Source organism: Daphnia pulex, chromosome 7 (genome assembly GCF_021134715.1).
Source record: "Daphnia pulex isolate KAP4 chromosome 7, ASM2113471v1".
In the NCBI taxonomy this organism is placed as follows: Eukaryota; Metazoa; Arthropoda; class Branchiopoda; order Diplostraca; family Daphniidae; genus Daphnia; species Daphnia pulex.
Genome location: NC_060023.1, coordinates 10,577,197 through 10,601,324, shown reverse-complemented (window position 1 = coordinate 10,601,324; position 24,128 = coordinate 10,577,197). Strand labels below are relative to the sequence as shown.

Here is a 24,128-nt window from a genome sequence, read left to right as displayed (position 1 = left end):
AAACAACAACAAAAAATAATATTCGTCACGAACGGGAGGCCTTTGGTGAACAGCTTTGATCAAATCACTTCGTTCCTCGCACGAAGCCCTCCGGGTGATGCGCTCTACCTCTTCGACCGAATCCCATTTCCGTCCGCTCAGCTGTTGCTGCAACATCAGGCGACGGTTATCTTCCAGTTTACGAACGCCGCCTGTTTCAGTGCGCCCGTTCGGTTCCGGCGACCTTTCGTTGGACGGTTTGGACGTTGCCTGATGGGCAATGGTCACCAGTTCCAGTTTGGCTCTCATCTCCGAACTGATTTTGAGTTTGCCGATGCTTCCGGGCGAGGCTTTGACATCCCTCAGTTGACGGACGGGGCTGACGCTGCGCTCTCGACTCTTAAAGATCGACAAAGCATTGGACGAATCTTGAATCTCTTCTTCCGGTTTAGCATCCTCAGACTCCATGTCGAAAGAATCCCATTCAACACCCTCGTAAGGCTGGGCGTTTTCAGACGACTGGAAAGTGAAACAAAATTAGTGAAAACGCCATTCGATAAATAGAAATGAAATCATCGTACTCGTCTTCGTTGATTCTGTTGCATCTTGAATTCAAGGAAGCTTCCAGTGAGCTGTGGAACGGCCGGATCGTCATCCGAACGCGCTGGCGGCCATCTCCATTTGCCGATGCGGACAGTTTTGGCCCGTCCGTAAGTGTCCATCAAGTGATGAGATGCGTTGGGGTCGCCGAAAATTGGCTCTGGCGGCAAAGGCGGTGGTGGTGGAGGTGGAGCCCCCTGTGTGATGCAACAACGAAAAAAAAAATTAATTACATTACATTTTCGAGTTGTTTTTTTAAATTCCAAGGGTGGAATTATTTCCCAGCATCTTCCTCAGACTCTACCATTTCCTGGGCGGAAATCAAATCATTAGCAAATCCAACTCACCTTGAAAACGGTAGGTTCGTGACTTTGGCTTAACTTGCGTGAGTTAGAGACATGCTCGGGTGTGCTGTCGTTCGGCTGTGCGCATGCAAATGTGGAAAAACAAACAAACAAACAAACAAAAAAGGGAGTCATGCAACGTGCAAAATCGGTATAGCCGTGGGAAAGAGCAACAGCAAGAGAAAATGACCAAATTCTTGTCCATAAACCATCACACAGCGCACGACAATGGACAAGAGACTCAACCGTTGACAAAGAGCCGGTCTGTAAACATTTAGCAAAAGTAGGTGATGACTTGTGTGTGTAGTGTAGTCGTACCTGTGCCCGTGAAAAGGACTGGCGCGACTCCAGAACGGGTAGCCCCGATTCCCTGCGTGATTTCGGTAGAATTGGAGCGGGCACTTGATCGCCCTGACCGCGGGAACCGCTCCTGGCCAGCACTGTCGAAGGTCCTTCGATGCGCCACAGATCGGAATCGTCGTGGATGTCGACTGCTCGACTGCCGCCCTGCAAATGAATCAACACGTTCGTCATTCTATGCGCTAGACTTGATTCAAATGTTCACTCTCCGTGACGCCACAATCCTTTTTTTTCTCTCCAGCAAGCAAAGCAATCATTCTCTTTTTTTGTTGTTGGCAGAAAGATTTCACCTGCTCGTTATCGTCATCATCACCAGCTTCCTTGGTAGCTGGGCGCATTTGAGCGGCGTCCGGGCGAGCGGTAGCCGTGGTGGAGGAGACATGCATCAAGACGGGAGACGTGGGCGAAACGGTCATGATCAGAGGAGCAGAAGTAACGGTGGAAGGTGGTAGAAGTGGTGATGGGTGGAGTAGGGCCGGCTGGCTCATGCAAGACGGTCATTACAAACGTCCAGGAGGAGAGCGGGCGTGTCCGATAAGAGACCCAGGTGGAAATGATAACATGGAAAATCCAACCAAGGATGCAACACAGCCGAGAGAGAGAGAGAAATGAAGAGTAAAAGTAGAGAAAAGAGAGGATGATTGAAGGGCAACACTCAAAGATCCCAAACAACAAAAAGGAAAATGTAAAACTGCGTGCAGTCAAAACAAGTCGAGCAAACTACTACTACAGAACCAACCGCAAACAAAACGTTGGAAGAAGTGTGTGAACTACTCAAATCTACTCGGGTTTTCCATCTACTACTACTACACAGTGCGGCAAGGTAAATTTGTATCTAAAGCCATTCAAGTACCGTATTGAGTAGCTGCTGAAGAGCTTGATTCTGGGCCATCAATTGCTGCTGGATCTGCATGTTCTGGGCCACTGCCGATTGGAGAAAAGCACGGCTCAAGTTCTGTTGCATGGCGTGATCCATACCGCTGGTCGGCCCACCGCTGTTGGACGAATTGGGTGCACCCATCGATGGGAATCCTATCGAATACGCAATTTGAATAAAATTTAGTAATGATTTCTAGTAGAATGTTCTTCAGAGAGTGGGGGCAAACGTGGTGTGAAGTTTAGTCATTTCAAATTAGATAATGAACATGTCCGTTTAGTCACGAAAAAAAGTACAATGTCAAAATACGGAATAACTATGCAAGTGCTGGTTAAGTGCCGGACAGATAATTGTTTTTTTTTTTTTCTTCCAGGCCGTTAGTTCAAGCGGAACGGTTCTATAATTGAGTCATTTAAAAGTCAATGGCGTATTCTTTCACTTATTTCTGGTCCACTTGTAATGGATGAAATTAAAAAATAAAACGTGGGAGGGAGAAAAAACAAATGAAGTCGTGATGTGGTCACTGGAATGACGATGCCCGGCAAATTTCTTATTTAAAAAAAATAAAAATAGGAAAAATGGTTTTTGTTTTGTTTCTTAGTCGTTTTTCATTTGCCCGTTTAGAGTGAAGCTTAGCTTTTGCTGTGTTGTGTTTTTACCTGAAGGCAATTGAAAGAAAGGTAGAGGACTACTGGTGGTGTAGGGAAAAGAGAAAGGCGGCACGGACGAACTCTGTTGTTGCTGGACCGAGGCAATCTCGTTGAAGTACTTGAGTCCCGGATCTGGCATGGGGAAAGGCAGTCCAGCGTATGCTGGATCACATACACACAAAGAGAGAAACAAAGGACAGACGGAAGAAGGAGATCAGTACACTGACCATTTGGTTTACAATCGTCCTGGTATGTTTTTGAGGCATAACTATGAAATTTTGATCTAAGTGTTAATTGAAATGAATTGAAATGTTCTTGTTTTGTTAATATCGCGCCATCTCAGGGGCAGATTTCTTCGCTTTCGAACAGGATCGTCTAATTCCTACCTCCAAAGAATCCCGGCATCAAAAGTGGCGATGGTGACATCAGACCGAGCGATTGCTGCGGAGTGCCGATGCTGATGCCGATCGGCTGGAACGGGGCTTCGCGAGACGGACTCGAATAACTCTGTCCGGGATCCTTCAAACCTTTGCCGCCACCTTGAATGAGTGCGGCCAATGAATCCACTTGATCGGCTCCTTCCAAATCTTCATCCGGTCGGATATCGGCGATGAGATTATCCACGAAATCAGTCACATCCGCAGGTTCTTTCCACTTCTGACTGCCTCCCTTGATGGAAGCGGCCAAGGATCGAGCGTCCGAGTACTCGTCAATGTTTCCGTCCAAGACGGGCATGAACAAATCATCCAAATACTGGTCCACGTCAGAAGACTGCGATGGAACACGAACACGACGAACGTGAGACGCTGCAACAAAATGAATCAAATTTTTAGTCAACGACGTACAACAACTTCAAAGGTATTGCGGGGTTAACTTACTCAGTGAAACTGTTTCACTAGTGTCGGACATGGCCGAAGATTTGGCCAAGTGTTCTTTCGATTCGGAAGCGTTACGGGTCTCAATGTAGGCCCTGGAACTGTGGACGGCCCCCTTGGTCTTCTTGCCATTGCCCTGCGGAGGCTGGGCTTTGATGAATCGGCCATTGTTTCGGCCGTTGTAATATTCTTCCGTCTTGGCGGGCTGTCGTCGATTTTCCAGGTCCGAGCCATTGTCTCCCGGCGTGTCGGAATCACCTCCATCCGTCCGCTCTTCTGAAGTTCGTCCGCCTTTCCTCTTTGACGGTGAATGGCCGTTGGATCTGTAAATGTAATGAATTTCATTTTCCATTCAGGCAAATGAAATAAAAACCAGATTCTTCATACCTTGAGCTGGAAGATTTCTTTCGTCTTGGCTTCTCGTCCGGCTCGGACGAATCACTGTCCGTAGCCCTAACTCCGGCTTTGAGATTCTGCTGGCTGAAATATCTGCACAATCAAAAATGAATGGCTTATTAATATCTCCATTGTGTAACACATTTCTCATCTTCCAAAAATAGAATTGCAACGTCATTTTCACCTGCTGTTGAGGGCGCTGCTACTCAGTCCCAGTTTACTCCATTCAGCCTCCCCACCAGCTGTTGCCGGTCTGGGATGGTGATGTCCACTTCCACTGGAGAGTGAATAAAAACAAGAAAATTACACGTCTGAACAGACCACAATGGCGATTGTTTGTTTTGGTATGGGCACTCACCTGTGACGATGGCTTTCTGAGCGTTGGACCAGCAAACTCTTGTTGCTTGCCTTGAGCTTGTCCATTGAGCGGTACCTGTCGTTGAGTCGACTGCGTGACAGTCCCATTCTGTTGGTCACTTCCGATTCGTTCCCCGATTCCTAAATGAAAAACAATCAGAATAAATAAATAAGCGGCAAGTTTGAATTGTCTTTTGAATTTTCCCGGGACTGCTGAGAAATTCAAAATTCGATTAAACAACAATAAACTACGACTACTACAATGTTAAAGCGTGCAAGGAACCATATAAAACCGATTAGTTGGGACAGAAAGCAACTAAGTTTAGTATTAAAAGATTATTGGAATTGATGAATTTCGGTTGGGTTCTTTAATTGATTGTTTGTTTGTTTTCAATGATTAGTCGAGAAGACTCACAACATGGAGAAGGTTATCCAAACTGCGACTCATTTTGGCTTGGGAGCGGTTCTGTTCGCTCTTGACGAAGCGCTTGCCGCCGCCGACGACAGCAGCCGAGCGTCTGCCGGGCTCGTCCCGGTGCACGGCGTACGATGAATGTGCCCGGCCTTGCCTGTTTGAATTCCGGTGCTGAAGACGGACGAAGGCGACGATTCAAGGTGTGTAATAAGGACACACACATAACAAGCCAGGGGGTTATTGATTGTGAAAAATCACAACGCAGAAAGCTGCTTTAAATATTATACGAGAAAAGTCGTAGGCGTCTAGTCTAATTTTCTCAAGTTGAGAGTAGTAAGTGAACGTGCAGTTTGGGGTAGTACGGGGTAGAAGTTGGTAAGGCAGTGTAAGCGTTTGGAATGGTAGGAATGTAAGAGTTAGGTCTACTTTGAGGATTATTCAGGTAAAGATAAACAAGGTCTAAGTGATTTCATCGAATTGGTCAGTCACAGTCACTAGTGGTTACTTAAAAAAAAAAAATTTACAATCAATTTCTACAAGGATCTTACCCCATTTCTCGACGGCGACATTCCGTTGGGCGTTCTGGGCGGCCCGTAAGCATACGGGGATTCGTTTTCGTTCCTAGAATTCAAGAAATGTCCTCCTTTGTGAATGGGGAAAGCGGGTGGAGTCTCCAACTCTGCGACAACGTCCAGGACGAAATCCTGGCCGTTCAGATCGAAGAATTCGTCAGCCTGAGCCATGCTGACTGTCCAGCCTTCTGCCTCGCTGCCTTCTAAACCTCTGGCGCGCATCAGCAACGAAGCAACATTCTCGGCTGTCGACCAAGATTCGACGCCTGCGTGTCGACTCTCATCTGCCCAGTGTGAGAACAAAAAAGTAATTAAAACCACAGGGTTAGACAGTCAGTGTTGAGCTGGAATATTGATAGACAGTTCCCGTAATAAATACCGTCAGGGTAGCGGGCCTCCAGCGCCATATTGACGCATTTGCGGTTGGCCTTCCATTCCATCACCGTTGGCGGGTAAGCTCTGGCCAGTGGAGGTTCCAGTGCGTACGACTGCATCAATTTCTGCTGGCAGATGGCCCGGTATCCATCATACGCGTGATCGGACACGTACCTAGTGGAAAGAAAAGAAATCAACACGTTGAAATAAGAGAAAAGAATCGTCGAATGTACTTGAGCAGGTATTTGTAGAGGACGGGCGACGGGGGGAAAGCGGACAGGCAATTGGCCATGAGGTACCAGCAGCGGGCCACGGCTTCAGGGTCTTCATTGCGCCACGTTTGGTTGCAAATTTGACAGTAGATCTCGTCGCGCAATTGTTCCCGCACGATGCCTTTGTGAACGATGTAATTTCCCAGCGCCAATTCACGTTTCCATTGCGCCTGGTTCCCATTGAGAGAGCCGGCTTTGGGCCCGTTGGCGAAACGCAGAATCAACTTGAAAATGGCCAACGAATCGGCCGTGTCCGCCTCGGAATTCTTGGGCAGTAGAGGCGTTTGAATCGGATCTCTCTTGGAGCCCCACAAGTGCGACTAGAGTGGAAAATGAAAACGATTACAATGTTATGTCATTGCCGTCACGAAACGGGATAAACGAGATTTACCTTGAAGTAAATGCTGGTGAATTTGGTGAAAGCGTGATGGTCCAAATCGTCGGGCAGTTCACGTTCACGTTCGGATGACGGAACGGCGCCGACGACTTTAACGACGTTGCGTTCAGAATGGATGGGCTGCCAATCGTCCAGTTTACTGTAGATAAACGCCAGTTCGGCCGGAATCTCCAAATGATTGAATCCAGCCATCGCCTTGGCTTCGCGCTCCATTTCATTAGCCACGGCGCGAGGATTGGGTTGTTGTTGTTGCTGTTGCTGCTGCAGCTGCTGCATTTGATGACTCTGCTGGATTTGTTGCTGTATTAGTTGATGTTGTTGCTGTTGTTTAATGTTTTGCTCCCTAGTTGTCACGCGTTCTTCTTCTCTTCGCTGGAGCTCTTCCCTCAGTTCCTTGTACAACCGTCGCTGACGGGTGGCGCGGAATTGGGCCTGGGCAAGGATCACTCCTCGGCGGATCGTGTTGAACCGCTTGCGGGCCTGGTAGCGACGGACCCACGCTTGAATCACCACTGCACTTCGACGTTGAGTCAGGAAATCCTTCCTGAGCTGATACGTCCGGACGGCCCGTTGGATCTTGACGGCCGCATCGCGCATCTGATCCAATCGCTTCCTTTCGATTTGCTGCTCCAACGCTTCGCGCATAAACACTTTGGTGGTGCCGAGCTGGAACTGGTCACCCTGGGCGTGTCTGTCCAGCACAATGCGACAGATGTCCGGGCCTGGGGGATTTGGGCTTCGAGCCAAATTGCGTCGCTCTCTTCTCGTCAGCAAGCAGCGATAGCGTTCGATGAAATGGTGGAATTTCATGCGAACCGGATAGCCGTTTTTACGGATTCGGATCGTCTCCAACATTCCAGTGTAGCGCAGCTGCTCCAGGACCACGGGCAAATCGAAGCTCATGGGAAGCTTTTCCCTGTTGGGCTTCAAGCAGCGGACAAACCAGGGGTTGCATCTAGAACAAAGAGAAAGTCGTGTAGATAAGAAATCACGAAGAAACATTGGGTTGGCAACCGTCAAATGATTTGTGACTTTTACTTGGACATGGACTCGAGCAAAGCCTGGAGCGAGTCGTGGAATCGGGCAGCCACTGTTGCCGTCCTGGGTTTCATGGTGACAAATCGGCCGTCGCCACGATTGAGCATCTTGCTCGATTCGTGAGCTTTCTTCATATCCTGGAACATTCTCGATAGCATCTAACAATTTGAACGACTATTAGTAACGGCTCAAGTGTTTTTTAAGAATAAAAAAACTTATCGTCATCACCTGGATTCGACTGCTGATGAGCAAATCGACCACATCGGGTCTCAACGTGTCACGATTCTTGTCCAGGAAACCGTCGGCATTGTACCACACCTGGAACGAATAAAGAAATCACGAAATCGGTTAGAGAATGACCAAACTGATGTTTCAATGGAGACATTAAAAACAAAAATGAAATAAAACCCGCCCCACGGACCTGTCCGGCGTAATGTTTGATGCCGAATTCCATGGACGACATTCTCGGCCGGAAGTAGAGCTCGTTGAGAGCGTGATTGTAGTGGCATTTCTCCAGGAAGGAGCCGTCGGTCGCCTTGGGGAAATTGGATTCGTCGTCCAACAGATGCAGGACGCCAATCGGCTTCTTGGCAATCAGACTAATTACCGGTTGGTTATCCTATTGTTTGGCGTTGTTGTTCCAGCCAATAAAAAAGAGAAGAAAAAGAAACGTTAGCCAACGTGTGAAACAGACGTACAGTCCAAATGACACATTGCCCATTCTTTTATTTTTTTTCAAATTCTTACCGTGAACGTGATGGTCTGCCACTCGATTCGCTCTTTGGCGTACTCTTGCTGCTCGAGCTTGAAAATGTGCTTGTTGAAGTAGAACTGCAAATTCTCGTTGGCGTAGTTGATGCACAACTGCTCAAAACTGTTTTCCTGTATCAAACCAGTGTCAATTTGTCATTCGTTTTCATCACTAGAGCAGAAAGAAAATTGAAAACTTACGGGGAAGTCCTCGAAACCGAAGATGTCGAGGATGTTGATCGATGTGGATCGTTCGCCCTTGTTGACGATCGAATTGACGCGATTCACCAGCCATCCGAAAAGCGAACTGCGAAATAAAAAACAAAATCATGAACATTGTTCATTACCGTTTCATCAACAGTTATAAATTATCAGTGTTTTCCTGAGATCCCGTGGAACACCCAGAATTCACCACAGTCGTTTTATTATATCCAGCTTGCTTACCTGTAGAGAGCTTTGGCTATGGCGTCACGAGCATCTAAGGCCTGATCGATGTTCAACGGCGTGTGTAGTTTTTCATTACGGGCCTCCTAAATTCCAGTCAATCGAATGGTGGGAGCGTGCGGATGGGATTCGAGAGCGAAAATAAAGAAGAGACGTCATTGTATAGGTGAAATGATAAGAGAGAAAGTCGATGATAGGCTTATAATAGCATCATGATATCAGATGGAGAGACAACGTACGGTGGTTTTGGTGGTGAGAGCAGCCACGATGCCGTCGGTGCGCAGCTGGAGCAGATGGCTCACCCAACGGACTTCGGCGTCTGAGCCCATCTCCACGCCCTCCTGGCCGTGCTTGAGCGCCTTGCGGTGGAAAAAGACGTTGCCCAGATGCAGCACTGCAGGGTGGTGGGTGAAAAAGTGGTTCCAGATGAAAAGTAGTATCATAAACAAATAAAAAAATGGATGACGATGATTAGACGTCAGATTCTTCTTTTTTTGACAACTTTCATCCGCTCGGATGAGAATAAAGTCAGTCGGTCGTGACCGTTAGAATGGTGCCACAGCAACGACAACAACAAATAAAAATCTAATATTATCAGTCACAAAGAGCACGAAAAATAATACAATACCGGAAGCCAAGATGCGGAAGATGACGTCTTGTTCTTCGGCGTTGAACCCGAGAATTTGCATAGCCGACAGAAGAGTCTTGAAGTCTTGACCGTCGTGCTTGGTAGCGCTTTCGCAATGCCCACCCTATTTCACGGTTGTTTATGCAAGAAAAGAAGAAAGAAAGAAAAAAAAATACGTTATTACATGCCGAAAATTTTTCGTTCAACATACAACAAAATATAAGGAGCGGAACAATAAACTGCCGACTAATTTTTCATCGTCACACAAAAATGAACTGCCAAGGTTTTTTCTTTTGTAACGGCGATTTTGTTTGTTTCAGAGCTGATGCACGCGCTCTACTTTTGCCATAGAAATTCTGCGCGGTCGTCTCGGGTTTTTTTTTTAATTTTGTTTGTCTTAGGTGTACCTGATTCAGGTAGAAATAGTTGTCGGCGGCCGTAAGTCCATAACGTTCCTTCTCTTCTGGGCGCAAGCCCTTGAGCAGTTCGTAGAAGACGTGGTAGTTGCGCTCGTCGGCCGCGTGAGTCACGATCCGCGATTTTTCCAGGAGATACTCGGTGATCTTGGCCCCGGCGATCGCTCCACTACATCACGAGAAGATACATCGATTAGTAATTGTTTTTGTTATTTTTTTCTCTTTTCTTGGATGCAATTGATGGCGTGATTACAACGGCACTTGGGGGAAAATTACAACTCACTTTCTAAAGAAAATCTGCGTGTATTTGCCGAAACGAGACGAGTTGTCGTTGCGGACGGTTGTGGCGTTGCCGAAGCTTTCCAGCAGCGGTGAAGCCTCGAGGATTTGCTCCGTCACGAGCGACGACGAGGATCGCGACCCCGCACCTCCTCCCGATGAAGTCCCGCCCGGGATCTTGCTGTTGTTGACAGCGGCCAGGTATTGCATAATGAGTTTGGTGGCCTCCGTTTTTCCGGCTCCGCTCTCTCCGCTGATGATGACCACCTGCGGTTGGCCGCCCGGTTTGTCCCGGCTGGTCATCCGGTCATAAGCGGCCGAACCGATGGCAAACAGGTGCCTGACGAAGACAAAAAAAAACAATGAAGAATATAAATTTACCTTCTCACCGAAAAATAAAAAAAAGAAACAATGAAAATCACGCATGAGCTTGACAACCCGCTTTCTCATTACCCGTCCAAACATTGACGGACCTCCCGATTTTCTTTCAAGGATTTTTGCTTGTGCCAAAAAGCCAACCAGTTTTTTTTTTCAATTTTTTTTTCACGATTATTTTATTCGTTTTTTTATTTTGTCATTCCACACGAGTGGTAACCGAAAAAGACAAAATGTGAGTTGCTCAACCTGGAATCTCAGTCATTGTGACGTTCCAGCATCAGATTACAAATAAAGGAGAAATGTTATTTTTTGTTTTTGGTGGTGAGGGGGTGGCTGCTGTGTGGTCGGTTTTATAAGAATACAGATCACATGGTAACGCAACAACGGCTTTCTAGTCTCTCCCGCCCGTCAGATTTCAAGCTTGCGGGAATGAATGTGGTTATACACTACAGTCTATTCATTGAGACGGAGCAAAACAACAGCAAGAGATAACAATTCCGCCAGCCCCCCTCAAAACCCAACAACAACAATAAAGAGAAGAAGAAGAAGAAGAAGAAAATTAAAAATAAGACTCACGGTGGTAAAGTGCCGAGAATCTGGTTCTCGTATTTCTTCACCATGTCCAATCCGTAGATGTCGAACATTTTGTAAGGGTTGACCGACACCAGAATGTTACCGGTGTAACTCTGTGAAATGCGGAGAAAGAAAAATAACACGAAAAACATTAATGAGAGAATTCCGTTTGGGTTGGAAAACATTTTCTTTGCAAAATAAAAATAAAAAAAAAGAATATCCTCATTTCCCCTTCACGGTAATATGCGTACAACGTCTCACTTACGTAAATGTGTTGTCCATCGTAACGGACTTTGAGATTCCACAGGAGGGAGGCTTCATTTAAATCCCTAGTAAAGAAAAACAAACGGAAAAATTCAATATTAGAACAGAGTGACGAAAAACCGGACCGACTTGTTGATTTTATCCATTACTAGAACAGTGTCGTGTAATGACAAGGACGTTAGGCAAAGAAACGGGACTGTCAAAATCCAACAAGAGAGAAACACTAGTGCAACTTACGAAATGGAAATCATGTCCTCGACACCGCCCTTGCCCAGATCCTCGCGTCTCCTCAGACTGCTCAAGTTGGTCAGCGTGAATGTCTGCGGCTGCAAAAAGAATAGCAAAAAAAAAATGAAATTACAACTATAAAAAGTCACGCACGTGAAGCAAACGAAGTAAACGATAAATATCCAATGACGCAATCAAAAGATATACTACGCTCGTTGTCATTGTTCATTCTTTTAGACCTATTAACCAGTCACAGTGTAAAATGACAGGTTACAAAGAGAAAACCATGAACGAGAAATTAACGAGCGGCACCGCAAGGAAACTCAAATAAAAAAATATATGTTTTATTTTTAATAAATAAAATATTAAACGATGTGGTTTCACGGTGTTTAAGATCGATCTCAATTTGACTGGTTCAACCCTGGTGCGCGCCCATGTTGCGCAGGGACTTGTGGGCGGGAAAGTTCAAAACGAGTTTTCGATAGGACTCGATAAAACCAAACAAAACAAAACTTGCACTAGCCCAACAGTTGAAATATGGCGATTTTTCAGTGTCCACATTAACATCGAAATTTGGTGGCCAGTCGAAGCATTTTCATTAAGAAACGGGAATCTATCGAATAGCACTCGTTCGTATCTTTCAAATACTGTACTCGTAGGTTTTTTCTTTCGATCTAACAAACACATTAAAATGGACGAAGAATGAAGGTTGACCTGGTTCCTATTTCTCTTGGAAGTCGCGCAAGTCGTGCAAGGTATCCAGTTTCGACCGTTCGTTTTTATCGCTCCTTTTTGGCCGGGCTCGATTGAAATAAAACATTGAAATATTCAATCGGACAACATCGACAATGCACGTCTAACTCGCTCGGCTGTCGTGTTCAGCTGTAACTAAACGGACTGAATTTATTCGATATAACAACAACCAAAAAATAAACGAATTCTATCGCATGAATAATAAAGCGGAGGAAAAGAGAAAGATCCATTTCGGCACACGCCGGAATCATCTAATCGTCCATCAACCAGGTAGGGGAAAAAAAAAAGGAACGAACTCGGCGTGACTTCCACATTGAGCCATTTCATCTCTCAACTGACGACCGAGCGGAGAGTTTATAAATTGCGTAAGGGAGAATAAAGAATAATCTTCCAACATTCCACCTGTTGTTGTTTTGTTATTTCTTTTTTTTTTCGGGTTGTTATTGCTGCGGTCGGGGTATTCTCAACCGACGGGTGGGGCAATAAAATACTAAGTTAATACTCCAAACAGCTCGTTACAATGCGAACACGACTGGAGTGGAGAGACTTTGGCTGCCCGGGTATAGAGAATGTGTTTTTTAAAAAAAAAGGAGAGAGAGATAGTCTTCCAGATGGAAGCGAAATGGAGCGTGACCCCGTTTTCATTCAACACACAGCGTGTCTTAATTCTTAGTTTTTTCCTCTCGACCTTCCACACTCCTAAACAAGAGTCCCTCACTCCATGGCTGACTGTTGAGGACGAGACGTGTACGGAATATTTTAATCGTCAAACTCAATTCGACAAGGCCTCGTCGTTGTCGAGGAATTGAATTCACCCAAAAAAGGCCATTGGATATATTTGTGTTTGAAACTGTGTGTAAGTCTTTCACGAGGAGAGATTGTGTGGTACTAGAGAGAGATATGTTTTTCAGACACAGTCTCCGACTCGAATAGAAAAGTTGACGGCCTCCACGGATAGCCGGTTGAACTTGCTGTTTCTCTAGCGCTCGTTTTTCTTAAATTTTCAAATCAATGTTGACAGTTAGCCCAAGATAAAAGCTTAACCAAAAAAATAAAAATCCGTTTGAATATTGCGCTCAACAATCTGTTGTTGGTAAAACAAACAAAAAAAAACGTTCTTATTCTCAGAAAACTTTTTTTTTCTTCGACTCCATTGTCCATGGGGGAATTGGCCAAAAAGAAAAAAAAAGTCAAAAGGAATAATGGTTTTTAAAAATATCTTCCCTACTACCCCTGACTGTGAGCTCATAACGGTGTTATGTGTGAAATAGAGCAACCGGAGCTCTTTTGCTAAGACTTTTTTTCTTTCTTTTGTCACGCTCTAGAAGAAACGGGACGGCCGGCCGGTCTGTCCGGCTCCCCAAACAACCTCAAAAAAACATCTTACGATGGAAAAAGAAATAAACAACAACTTACGTCACTTATCAATACATTCAGGGCTAAATGAGCCAGCGGAGCGATTGGGATCACTAGCGGAGCACTCAAACCAAGACTATCGAGATCGTCTTCGTAAGTCCAGTCGGCTGGACATTTTGTGTAAGTCCCTCCGCCTCTAACCGAGCCGGAAGTGAAATAAGTGATGGTCTGATCTTCGGGATTCTCGTGAAATTCCTCTTCCATTTCTTTCTCCTCCACCTCCTGTGGCGTGACCAAGGGCGGAGGTTGGTCGCTCGATCCATTCGAGCTCTCGACGCTGCTGCTGAACGAGCCACCGGTGGTTTCCCCGGAGGAATTTTTACGTTTCTTCTTCTTTTCCAGCCATCCAGCGCATCCAGTGGCGTTCATTTTATCCTTCTTCTTCTTCTTCCGTTTCTTCTTGGCTTTGCTGATGCTACTACTCTGATCCAGCGAACGGTCGGCATCCGGCGTGCTGGAGACGGAAGAGAGTCGTCGCCCACGACTGATCTGTTTCATGAAAATATCCCGAAACGACGGATACCGTTTGGCTACCGATTTGCGACTGTCCCCACCGGAAGGCAACGGATCGACCGACATTTCCAGCGTGGTCGGAGTCGACAGAGAACCCGTTTCTTCGCTCCTGTTCCCATCCAGCGCCAAATCGCCGAGAACCAGTAAACTTCCGCTGGAACCGACCGAAGATCGCGGCGAATGCGAGCCCGTAGACACGGCATCTTCCGGCCCGGTCCCGATGGAATCGGTCGAATGCGGGTCGACACTAATCGTCTTCATTATTCAGGCACCAATAAGCAGAAACTAAAAAATCACAAAAATCCGCAAACGAGTGGGGGGAATTAATCCGCACTGGAAGAGGGAGGAAGGAAGAAAGTGTTGAGAGTTTCTTTCTTCCATCCAGCCGGAGCTTGTTAACAACACAACCTGTCGCCTCGTCGGCTGGCGAGTTACTGTCAAGAGCAGGTGAGCAGGTAAGCAGGGCACGCGCTCTCTCACTTTGCTCACTTGTTTTCTGTGAGGAGCTCAAGGAGAAAATGGGCAACGTACAAGTCGAAGCCCAGTCGACCGCCTGCAGTCAAGAGAGAGGAGGAACCTTCTCTCTCTCTCTCTGCCAGCCGCCAAAATTTAAAAGAAAAATAAACAAAAACTCAACATGGGAACTGTTACCATCCAATAAGGACGTTCAAAGCGTATCCTCGATATCTTATCCAATCGCTTTTTTTCTTCTGCACTTATTCGTTTGTTTTTTGTTTATCAAACGCGGGACTAAATATTCGCCGCTGGCGATAGAAGATGGTCGGTATGTTCCAATGTTCCGCTCGGTTGACCAGAACAAACACAAAATATACTTTTGGGGGAAAAAAAAAATAAAAGTAGGCGGTGACTTCATTTTCTGCTTGTCCCATTGATAGGATAAACAAACAAAATAAAATGATGCTACTTATTTTATTTTTCCGCTCGCCGGAAGAGAGAGCTAGACGGTGGTGATGGCCAGTGGGTCGTCTTTAAAAAAGAAAGAAAGAAGTTGCTTTTTGGTATTTACGTATTCCATGTACGTTGTGTGTACATTGCATTGCTAGACGGGAGAGAAAAAGTATGGACAATTTATATATCTTTGGCTGTTGCCGCCATAACAACTATAGTTCCTATTGAGGAAATTAGGAGTCATCGAAGAATGGCGTCTCGGTAGTAGCGGTTTTATTCCGTTCTTTTTTATTTTGCCTTTTGTTGTCTAGGAAGAATCAAATAATTTTTGTAAATTTTTTCTTGTTTCTTATTCTTCACTATTTTCGTCCGTGCCATTTGCGGTTTTCGAATTTTTTTGTTGGTGTTTGTTGCTCTTGTATTTCAGATTGCTTTGTGTCCGGCAATTTGCATCTTCCCAATCGTTGCGCGGAGAAAGGGGAAATGATGACGCAAGATAACGCATAGATGGTAGGTGTAATATACAATTCCCCCCGCAAGCGGTGAAAACCCCGTTTCGACACTTTGGCCCAGCGCTTCCACCAAAGAAATAATACATTCTTTTCGTTTTCATTTTTCTTTTCCTAATTTTCAAATTTCCCGCGCTCTTTCAATCTATTCCAAGCTTCATGAGAATTTCAGGGAAAAAAAAAGAAGACATCGCCAACAAACAAAAGGAAGAAAAAACCCCAAAAAATAACGAAAAAATGTTAATCGAGACCGAAAAGGAAAAAAAAGTTCAGTCGATAATTTCATAAAAATTTTCCAGTAAAAAATATAAGCAAAACTTTCTCTCTCTTTTTTTTCCTTTTCTTTACCGACTGCATTAATCGAGCTCGTTCACCGTTTTTATACTCACCCACTACGCTTTAGCTGTTTTGACATTAGCCAGACAGCGTTCCATCTTCCCGACCTCACGCAAAACAGCCGACTACTACCACCACCATACTATATACTAGTCGTACCACATTCGGCGATTAAAGTCCGATTTCTTGCGAGACCCTTTTTTCTCTTCTCCTGACTTATCGCCTATTCAAGCCCTTACGTTCGTATGCGCATTGTATATTACACTACACATCCCCATTTTCGTACACAAGTCGGGGGGGCCAATGCGGCGAAAGTTTCCAGAGCTCAAGGCGGACGTCCACCAAAAAAAGCTCGTTTAGAAGCAAGACATAGCGACTGGCCTATTGTGTGTACATGTGTGTGTGTGTGTGAGAAAGTTTTGGAATAGAGCGAGTCCACCAATCCACAGGCTGGGGCCATAAGAAAAGGAAACGAAAAAATAACAAGTTCTCTCTCTCTCTCCCAGCGCATTACTTATTCAATTGCGAGAAATGATCCCCGGTGTCGCATTTTCTCTCCCGACCAAATTGGAAAAAAAAGGAGGTGGAGGGCCATTTCTGGTTGTCACGTTTCTCCATATTGCATGGAAACACACTGGCGACATTGTATAATCAAATTAGAAAAAAATAACTGGAACACCAGCAATTTGATTTACAAGGTGGGCGGAGTGGCGAGTGCCGCAATTTGGGTAGTCGCAATCATCACAAGATGATCCGCATCTCTTTTTTTTTATCCTCATTGGATTCTTTTAATTCATTTGAAAAAAAAGGAGAGAGAGAAATAAAAAGAAATAAAAGACATTCTCATTCCCATCCAGCGGAAGCCCAAGGGAAGCCAAATGAAGCCAAGTACAATCTGTTCCTTTCTTTTATTCTCAATTGAGAAGAGAGAATTGTTGAACTCTCCTTTTTGAATGAAAGACGCACAGGTAGGGGGGGGGGGGAGATACATACAAAAACGCAATGCACGTTGTGTATATCTAACGATGATCAAGTGCGTGTGAGCCGGGTGAAAGAAGCGGCACAGATTTCTCTCTCTTCTTTTTTTCACGTTTGCAATCCTCATCCGCTGGCCGCTGCGGTTCATTTTCCCAGCCACTGGTTTTTTTCTTTTTCTTTTTAAGCCAAAAATGAAATATATCGGAGGAGGGTCATTTATCTGCCCACATCTCTCACAGGTGGAACGAGACTCTGATTTTTGGCGCCGATTTCAAAATAACGTCGAACGGTACCGGACTGTGCGGCAGAAAATCTTTTGCGGGGCGTCGCTATTGCCGATTTTTTAAGTTTCTTTTAAAAAATAGTGAACTTAAAAAATGTTTGTATAATAATACGACGATGATGGAATGTTTGTGTACGTGTGTTAAAAAAAAAAATCAGAGAGAGAAGGAGGAAATTCTTACCCCGGAGCGGACTGACGACCCAGTTGGCCCGTCCGAAAAAGCTCCTCGAGTCATAAATCTCTCTCTCTCTCTCTTCTCTTTCCTGAAGAACTTTTTTAAAAGAAGGGGGGAAGAAGAAAAAAGAGAAAGAAGGAAGAAGTCGGAATAAATAACATTAGCATCGGCTAGTGTATAGTATAGGATATTCTCGGCTGTCGCTGTTTGTTTTGACTGTGGCACTCGAGGGCCCCTTTTATAAATCGACAGATTTTGTGGCGCGGATTATCAGTCGAACGGAGGGATCGGTTTGAAAAAGATTAACGACCAACACTTTAAGTGTCGGCGGGATATTCTTCTAAGCAGCGGCTCTTGAGGGTTGGGCCGTGCCCAGCCCGGTGACAAACGGGGCCAACAGCAACGGGCTGGGAAAAATTATACGAACAAATCGCGGGAAAAGCAGCCACGAGCTTAGACATGCGATATTCTAATAATGATTTAAAACCCAAAACAGAATGAGAGAAAACTAAAAGAATGACTAATAACGTGCAAATGGCCAATAAAACGGCCATTAAAATGAATGGAAACAAAAACAAAAAAGAGTCTCAGGTGTGCTCGAAAGTTTTCCTCTTGGTCGTCGCATTTGCACGCTAGGATTGACTCGATAATTTTTTGAACCTGGCAATGAAGTCGTGAAGTCGTTGGCTGGCCTATAAGTAGATACCCGCGCTTGGTCAGCGTTGTTGTCATTTTATTTCTATTTATCCCAGGTGTCAGAAGGCGGAAAAATCGCGGCCATCCTCATCATTTCGATAAATGGCCAATTGACAAGTCAGCGTGAACGTTGATGGGGGGTCAACAACTCACGTAACACGACCTCCTTTTTTCTTCTTCTTCTTCTTCCGAGAACACCAAAAACACATCAAACAAAAATCCCTTTCAAATTCCCTTTCTCTTCTGACGCTTTTTAAAAAGAACTTTCCGACGCGCTAATACCGCCCGAGGGCTTTCGTTCAAAAATAAAGAATAGTGCTGCCATCTTTCCTTGCGGAAAGCAACCACAAGTCGGCAACAGATACACAAATTCGAAAAAACTAAACTAAAAACCACTAAAAAATAATGAGCGGGCTGATGAAAGTTGAGTTTACCTTGTTAGTCAGGTTGGCGGCTGATTGGATCGTCACCACCTGGGCTGATCGGTGATACTCGGTCACGACGCCGGGCAGCAGGTAGCCCAGGTTACACGGGTCGAACCACACCATCTCTCCCTGAAATGATAGTAATAATAAAAAAAAAAAAAACATAAGAAACAAGGCAAAAATGAATGGGTTTGTTGGTTGCGGTTAACAAAAGGCGTTCTATCGATTAGCATGGCGATAAAAACACAACCAAAAAGAAGAAGAAAAAAAAAAGACTGGCTCCATTAAAATATACCAGTAGGTTCTGTCTGAGTCGGGCAATTAATAATCATAGATTGTCCACGATAATACCACAAACACTGGGAGGAAATGATCAAGTTAAAAACCAATCGTAAAACTGATATTAGCCGATGGTAAACTCCTTTGGCAAGAGGAAAAAAAGGTTGGCCACATGTTCAAATTTAATTCCCATAGAAAAATGAAATGAAGAGTTGCGCTTTCGTTAACTTTCCAAAAAACAAAATTCTTTTTTGTTGTTGAATGCAGTTAGGTTGGACTATATGGAATAACAAATAAGGTAGACGGGCGCAGCCGGGCGAAACGGATCAGCTAGATAAACAACAAACAACAACCAGACTGAGGTGGCATGAGTGAAAGTAAAATTCCTCCTCGTCGTCTCTGTCCTGGGCGTCATCGAAATGGCTGTCTTCTTGGCCATCGGCGGCTGCGGTGGCGGCAGCCAAGAGTCTCGGATCCGGTAAGCTGGGCAGCGGCCGATCATGCAAGATGGGAAAGAGCCGCTGCCTTTGCCAATACTGCTGATCCGCATAGTCTTCCAGCAATAGCGGATCGAACCGCCGCTTGTCCGTTAATCGCACCGTCCCGCTGTCGACGTAACTGCTGGCCGACAATGGAAAATCCAACGGATCGGCCGCCGTCCGCCTTCGCACAGACTGTCCGCGCGTCAATTTCGGGCAAAAGAATTCGCCGATGGAAAAATGATGGCCGCCGCCGCTTTTGGCGGCGGTGGCTCGATCGTCGCTCGTCGCTCTCGGCTCCCGGCGATCGTCGCTCAGATCCTGTCGAAACACTTGGCCCTGACTCAAATGAATCAGCGAAACGGGGGCCGACTGATCCGAGCGCTCGAACGATTCGTCCAGCAAATCCAACGGCCGCTTGAACGTCAAACCGAAACTCGTGAAACTCACGCACGCACTCTGCTGCTGAACGTCCCATTTGTAATTGAAACTCATCCGCCGCTGCGGACGTCCGCCGTTCTTGCTTCCGCTGCGCTCCATCCTTTTTCTATTTTCAATTAATTTTCACGCTAATTGTTTTGATCGCAACATCACACGAAAAAGTCGACGAAACTCACAAACAAAAAACAAACACAACCGGCCAGATTGGTCACCGGATTCCGAATGCTCGGGTCTCCCACCGACCGAAAAAGTAAATAGGAAAAGAAAAAAAAACACATAAAAGACGAAGAAAAAATGCCGACCGTGACGTGATGACCAAAAAGAAGAGAGAAAGAGAGAAAAAATGAAGTTGCAACGAGCGTAACAAGACGATCCAGCAGCACTCCACCACCACCGCCGGTTTCAATTGAATCGATCTTTATTTTTTCCTCGAGGGCAGCAGCAGCGTTTTGGGTGAAATAATTTCTTTTTCTTCTTCTACTCCCGCACGCTTCTTCTTCTTTTGTTAAACACAGTCAGAGAGATGGGATATCGAGAAGGGCGTCCCCATGTGTGTATGATACACACACGCTGCCTATTTCAATGTCACTGACCGGACCATTGAATATCCAACCGTATAGACACGGGGATGAACAAACCGCGAACGAAGAAGAACACGGAGAAAGAAAAAACCCACACGCCATGCACACACACACACACACTTGCGCATGGTTAACTACTGTTTTGGGTGTAATTCTTTTTTTCTTTATTTACGGGTATTGCTTCCTATCTGTTTTTCTTAGTTTATTCGTGTGTGTGTGCGCGCGACAAAACCGCTTTTGGCCTACAAATGTAAATAATTATAGCGACGATTTTAAAAAGGAAAATATTCTTTTAAGGTGGACTGGTCAATGCGCTCCCGAATATGCGTGGTAATCAAACGCGACGTTTTCCAGTTTGATCAATGTTCCAGGACAAACAAACTAAATCATATTTGCCTATTAAAAACATAAAGAGAACTTGAATACATACATTCCGAGAAATGTTTGGAGAGCGCATTCTTCAGACATGACTGCTGCAAGGGACTATTACACTGACTCGAAAAATCAAAGAATGTGTCTCACTACTACTCACGGTCCGCGAGTCTCTCTTCAACAGTTTGAACAGGTGTCGGCACAATGTAAAAAAAAAAAAGTTCTATTCCCATTTCACGACTTTTCTCCTTATTCTTCCCTCCATTTTTGGGGGAAGAGGAGTTTTAGTTATTATTACGATCGTTAGACGGCAGACGGCTTTGAAATTGGAAACGGACAAGGCCAAAAAATCCGTCCGCATTTTTGGTTATGACGCAGAACACGGCGGGTAAAAATAATAAAAATAAAAAAAAGATAACGCAAAATTGAATTTCCTGGCCCAGGTAACGACACCGCAAAACGACCGGGAAATCGCCAACCGCCCAACACTCGTTGGGTTCCGTTCCTGTTTCTTTTTGCTTGACGAAATGACGAAAACATATTTTCAATCGACAATTTTTAGAGAGAAATTAAGAGGCTGGAACGATTGGATATAACGGCCTAGATCGCCAATGTCGCCATCACACAATTTCGACCGAGTCCATTTGACACGGATCCGATTACACGACAATATCGGCGCATCGCTGTGCGTGTTGTTTTACCTTTGCCGGTTGTTTTACCGAGCTAGAACGTTCCGGGCGGATGCCTAAGCTACATGCCTGGTGCTTATATACCGACTTGACGGAAATATTTGTCAATGGACGAGATGTCAAGACGATTGCTGCAAGGAGAAGAAGACGACGACGGATATCGACAATATAAAATCGGTGGAGAAGGAATTCCTTCGTCATCTTTTCTCCGCCCGTCCACGGTGAACGACAAAAGGTGCGTGACGATATAAAATACTGCGTGAGTCAAATGGCGGCCATCACAGTCGTTCATTGAACGAACGCACGACCGTGTCGGAGACGGCCAATAATACACAAGTCCGCCATTTCTTTTGAAAACACCAAACAACAACAAAAACAAAAGAGAAAAGCGGACTGCATGGTCATTTACAAACAGTAAACGCCATCTAACGGCCAATGCTAACACTACCAGCGATATCAACGCCCGGCGCAAAACACTTTTACACCGGAGAATGGAATGAAACGATCGGTCACAAAACCTCCCCAAAATATTACAAATGGCCATTTTTCTTACCTTATCGAGATTGACCTTGGTGGCGGCCATCTTGGAATGTGTCTCCTCTTCTTGAGCAACAACTGAAGCCCCGAAGACACCGGATGGACAGTAGACAACCGGCTGAAAAGGGCCGGCGTTTAAAGAGTTCCGTCTTTCTTCTTCGCACACAGGTCCGCCGCCGCCGCAGTATAACGACACACCTCTAGGGCTTCTTCGTCATCATCTCTGTAAAAAGAAAAGAAACAAAAAAGGTTTAATCGTGTGCAAGGGGAGTGGCCGTTGATTCAATCAAAAATTCCTAACGCATCTGATCAAAATCTCGATTTAGAAAAATGATTACTCTCCAGTGATCAGATAATGGCATCAATTTTACTTTTGAAACTACTAACCAAACGGTTTACTTTCACCACTTGGTTTTTTGTTTTCAGGTTGGGTGGGGCTAGTAGTAGTAGCCGTTACGCAACGACTGGCATTTGTCAATGCCAAAACAGGTCCCACGTGTGGCGAATTTTCGTTTTTTCTTCGCTAGTCGAGCGGAAAAATATTCACGAAAAATAAAAAGAAAATTACCGACTAAATCAGTTGGAATTTCATTTAACTACTGTTCACTTTTTTCTTCGAAAAAATTTGGGTGTCTGGAAGGAGCAGCCCGGGACCGTCTCGGAAAATCACATGCACGAACGAAACGCAACTGACACTTGAAAAAGGGCGACGGACGGAAGAAATCGGTGCATTCGTGTGTGTGTGTTGCCTATTCTTTATTGATTGCCATAGTAACGGTAAAGAAATAACACACATCAAAGAGGGAGACCTGCGGGCTGGTTCTCTTCTACCTATTCCGCCGAAAAAATGAAATGTGTCTATAAGGAGTATCTCGAACTTGTAACAACAACAACAACAACAACAAGAGCAACACAGCAGTTCACAACAACACCGGAGGGAGAGACGACCACCATTCACAGCCGACAGCGTTAATGGTTTTCCTGACTTTGGTGAACACTATGCTTAGCTTAAGTAAAGTAAAGAAAGAAAAAAGTCAAAATAAATTGGCTGAACTGAACTTGTTGCACACGAAAAAGGTAGTACGAGCGGAGGGAGGCCGGATGTGTTGGTATATATCAAGCCGGAAATGTTTTGGGTTGTTGTTGTTGTCCCGAACGGAATCGACCCAAGAACCAATGGTTATCCTTACATTTTTGATTGTGATATGATTGAGGTTGTTGAATAATGGGACACAGGTAGGAAGAAGGGAAAAACGGGACCTGAACTCTTTGAAATATGTGTACACTGTTCGCATAATAATTCTTGTTCGTGTGTTCACATTCTATTGGAGACTTTTGGCCCAGGCGGGGGGTAACAAATAACGAAAGAAATTCCGACTCGTACCGGGTCTTATCGGTTTCGCACGGCTCACCGTTACATTACTAATTCACCGGAGAAGAAGCGCAGATATTGTAGAGATTATAAGAGACCGAATGCACTTAAAAGGAAACAATACGCTCAGTTCAAAAGGTGGTGGCGGTGGTGGTGGTAGGAATGACGCAACTAGGAATGAAAGAAATGTTTTTTTAACTTCAATTATGCCCAGAAATGGAAACTGGAAGTTGCTGCCTCTCACCACCGCCAGGGTCGTTCAGTTCCAGACTTCCAGTCTCTGAAACTGGAATAGATGCAGACGGTTGTTCTTTTTTAAAAATATCCCTTGAGCTACTGAAATTATGCCATAAAATGTCTAGAAATAGTAGGAGAATCTAGAAAATAAAATAAAAAAGACTTAAGGTAAGGCACTGAGACTATCAAGACGTGATTAAGGCCGTCGTTTGGCCGCAAGAGAAGCTACAAAGATGTCGGTAGGTGGTGGCGGGAGGGTGGTTTCATGAGGAGGGGGGATATCATTCTCTCACGTTCTGCATTTCACGCCCTGTCGTCGAAATCACGCTATCCTCGACGAGAGAAAAAAGAAAAAGGGGAACATGTAAGCCCACCCACCAAAAGTTCGTTCGTTTCTTTGCTTTTCTCTTCAACACGACACTATATTTTTGTTTCACGCCGGTTATTTCTAAATTTAATAAAATGTCAAAATCAGTTCATAATGGGAAAAGTTTTAAAAGAATCACAATCAAATTGTGCAATAACACCTGATTGTTTTCGTGAAAGAAAGAAAAAAAAACAAGTTTTTCCAAAAATTGCCAAACACACCAAAATGGCAGCGTAACACAATGGGCTGAGAAGGAAGAAAAATTATGGGCAACTGGCATTCCTCTAAAGAAAATGTCTATACCTGCTGGAGAA

The 24,128-nt window shown here is 44.9% G+C and overlaps 1 protein-coding gene across 28 annotated transcripts in view; it reads right to left on the bottom strand.

Moving 5' to 3' along the window:
* The window catches only part of LOC124198230 (unconventional myosin-XV-like), a 40,476-nt gene that overhangs the window by 15,636 nt on the left and 712 nt on the right, over positions 1-24,128 (bottom strand). For 4 of the 28 annotated variants that reach the window (XM_046593957.1, XM_046593958.1, XM_046593959.1 and 1 more), the window contains exons 1-32: positions 19,093-19,773; positions 18,470-18,589; positions 11,477-11,565; positions 11,241-11,304; positions 10,979-11,088; positions 10,029-10,364; positions 9,737-9,914; positions 9,330-9,453; positions 8,941-9,095; positions 8,702-8,787; positions 8,459-8,564; positions 8,255-8,389; positions 7,929-8,126; positions 7,736-7,825; positions 7,508-7,665; positions 6,464-7,424; positions 6,034-6,392; positions 5,805-5,974; positions 5,402-5,709; positions 4,854-5,024; positions 4,440-4,579; positions 4,266-4,358; positions 4,073-4,174; positions 3,689-4,008; positions 3,197-3,616; positions 2,820-2,972; positions 2,137-2,315; positions 1,574-1,762; positions 1,242-1,430; positions 927-1,001; positions 561-776; positions 34-498 (exon numbers count right to left, since the gene is read on the bottom strand). In XM_046593957.1, the coding sequence (XP_046449913.1) occupies positions 34-498; positions 561-776; positions 927-1,001; positions 1,242-1,430; positions 1,574-1,762; positions 2,137-2,315; positions 2,820-2,972; positions 3,197-3,616; positions 3,689-4,008; positions 4,073-4,174; positions 4,266-4,358; positions 4,440-4,579; positions 4,854-5,024; positions 5,402-5,709; positions 5,805-5,974; positions 6,034-6,392; positions 6,464-7,424; positions 7,508-7,665; positions 7,736-7,825; positions 7,929-8,126; positions 8,255-8,389; positions 8,459-8,564; positions 8,702-8,787; positions 8,941-9,095; positions 9,330-9,453; positions 9,737-9,914; positions 10,029-10,364; positions 10,979-11,088; positions 11,241-11,304; positions 11,477-11,565; positions 18,470-18,589; positions 19,093-19,758 (7,125 nt within the window). In that variant the 5' untranslated portion in view covers positions 19,759-19,773. Of the gene's footprint in view, positions 1-33; positions 499-560; positions 777-926; positions 1,002-1,241; positions 1,431-1,573; positions 1,763-2,136; positions 2,316-2,819; positions 2,973-3,196; positions 3,617-3,688; positions 4,009-4,072; positions 4,175-4,265; positions 4,359-4,439; positions 4,580-4,853; positions 5,025-5,401; positions 5,710-5,804; positions 5,975-6,033; positions 6,393-6,463; positions 7,425-7,507; positions 7,666-7,735; positions 7,826-7,928; positions 8,127-8,254; positions 8,390-8,458; positions 8,565-8,701; positions 8,788-8,940; positions 9,096-9,329; positions 9,454-9,736; positions 9,915-10,028; positions 10,365-10,978; positions 11,089-11,240; positions 11,305-11,476; positions 11,566-13,636; positions 14,602-18,469; positions 18,590-19,092; positions 19,774-21,854; positions 22,062-24,128 lie in introns of those variants that run through there. The other 24 variants (XM_046593964.1, XM_046593965.1, XM_046593971.1 and 21 more) reach the window with 15 other exon arrangements.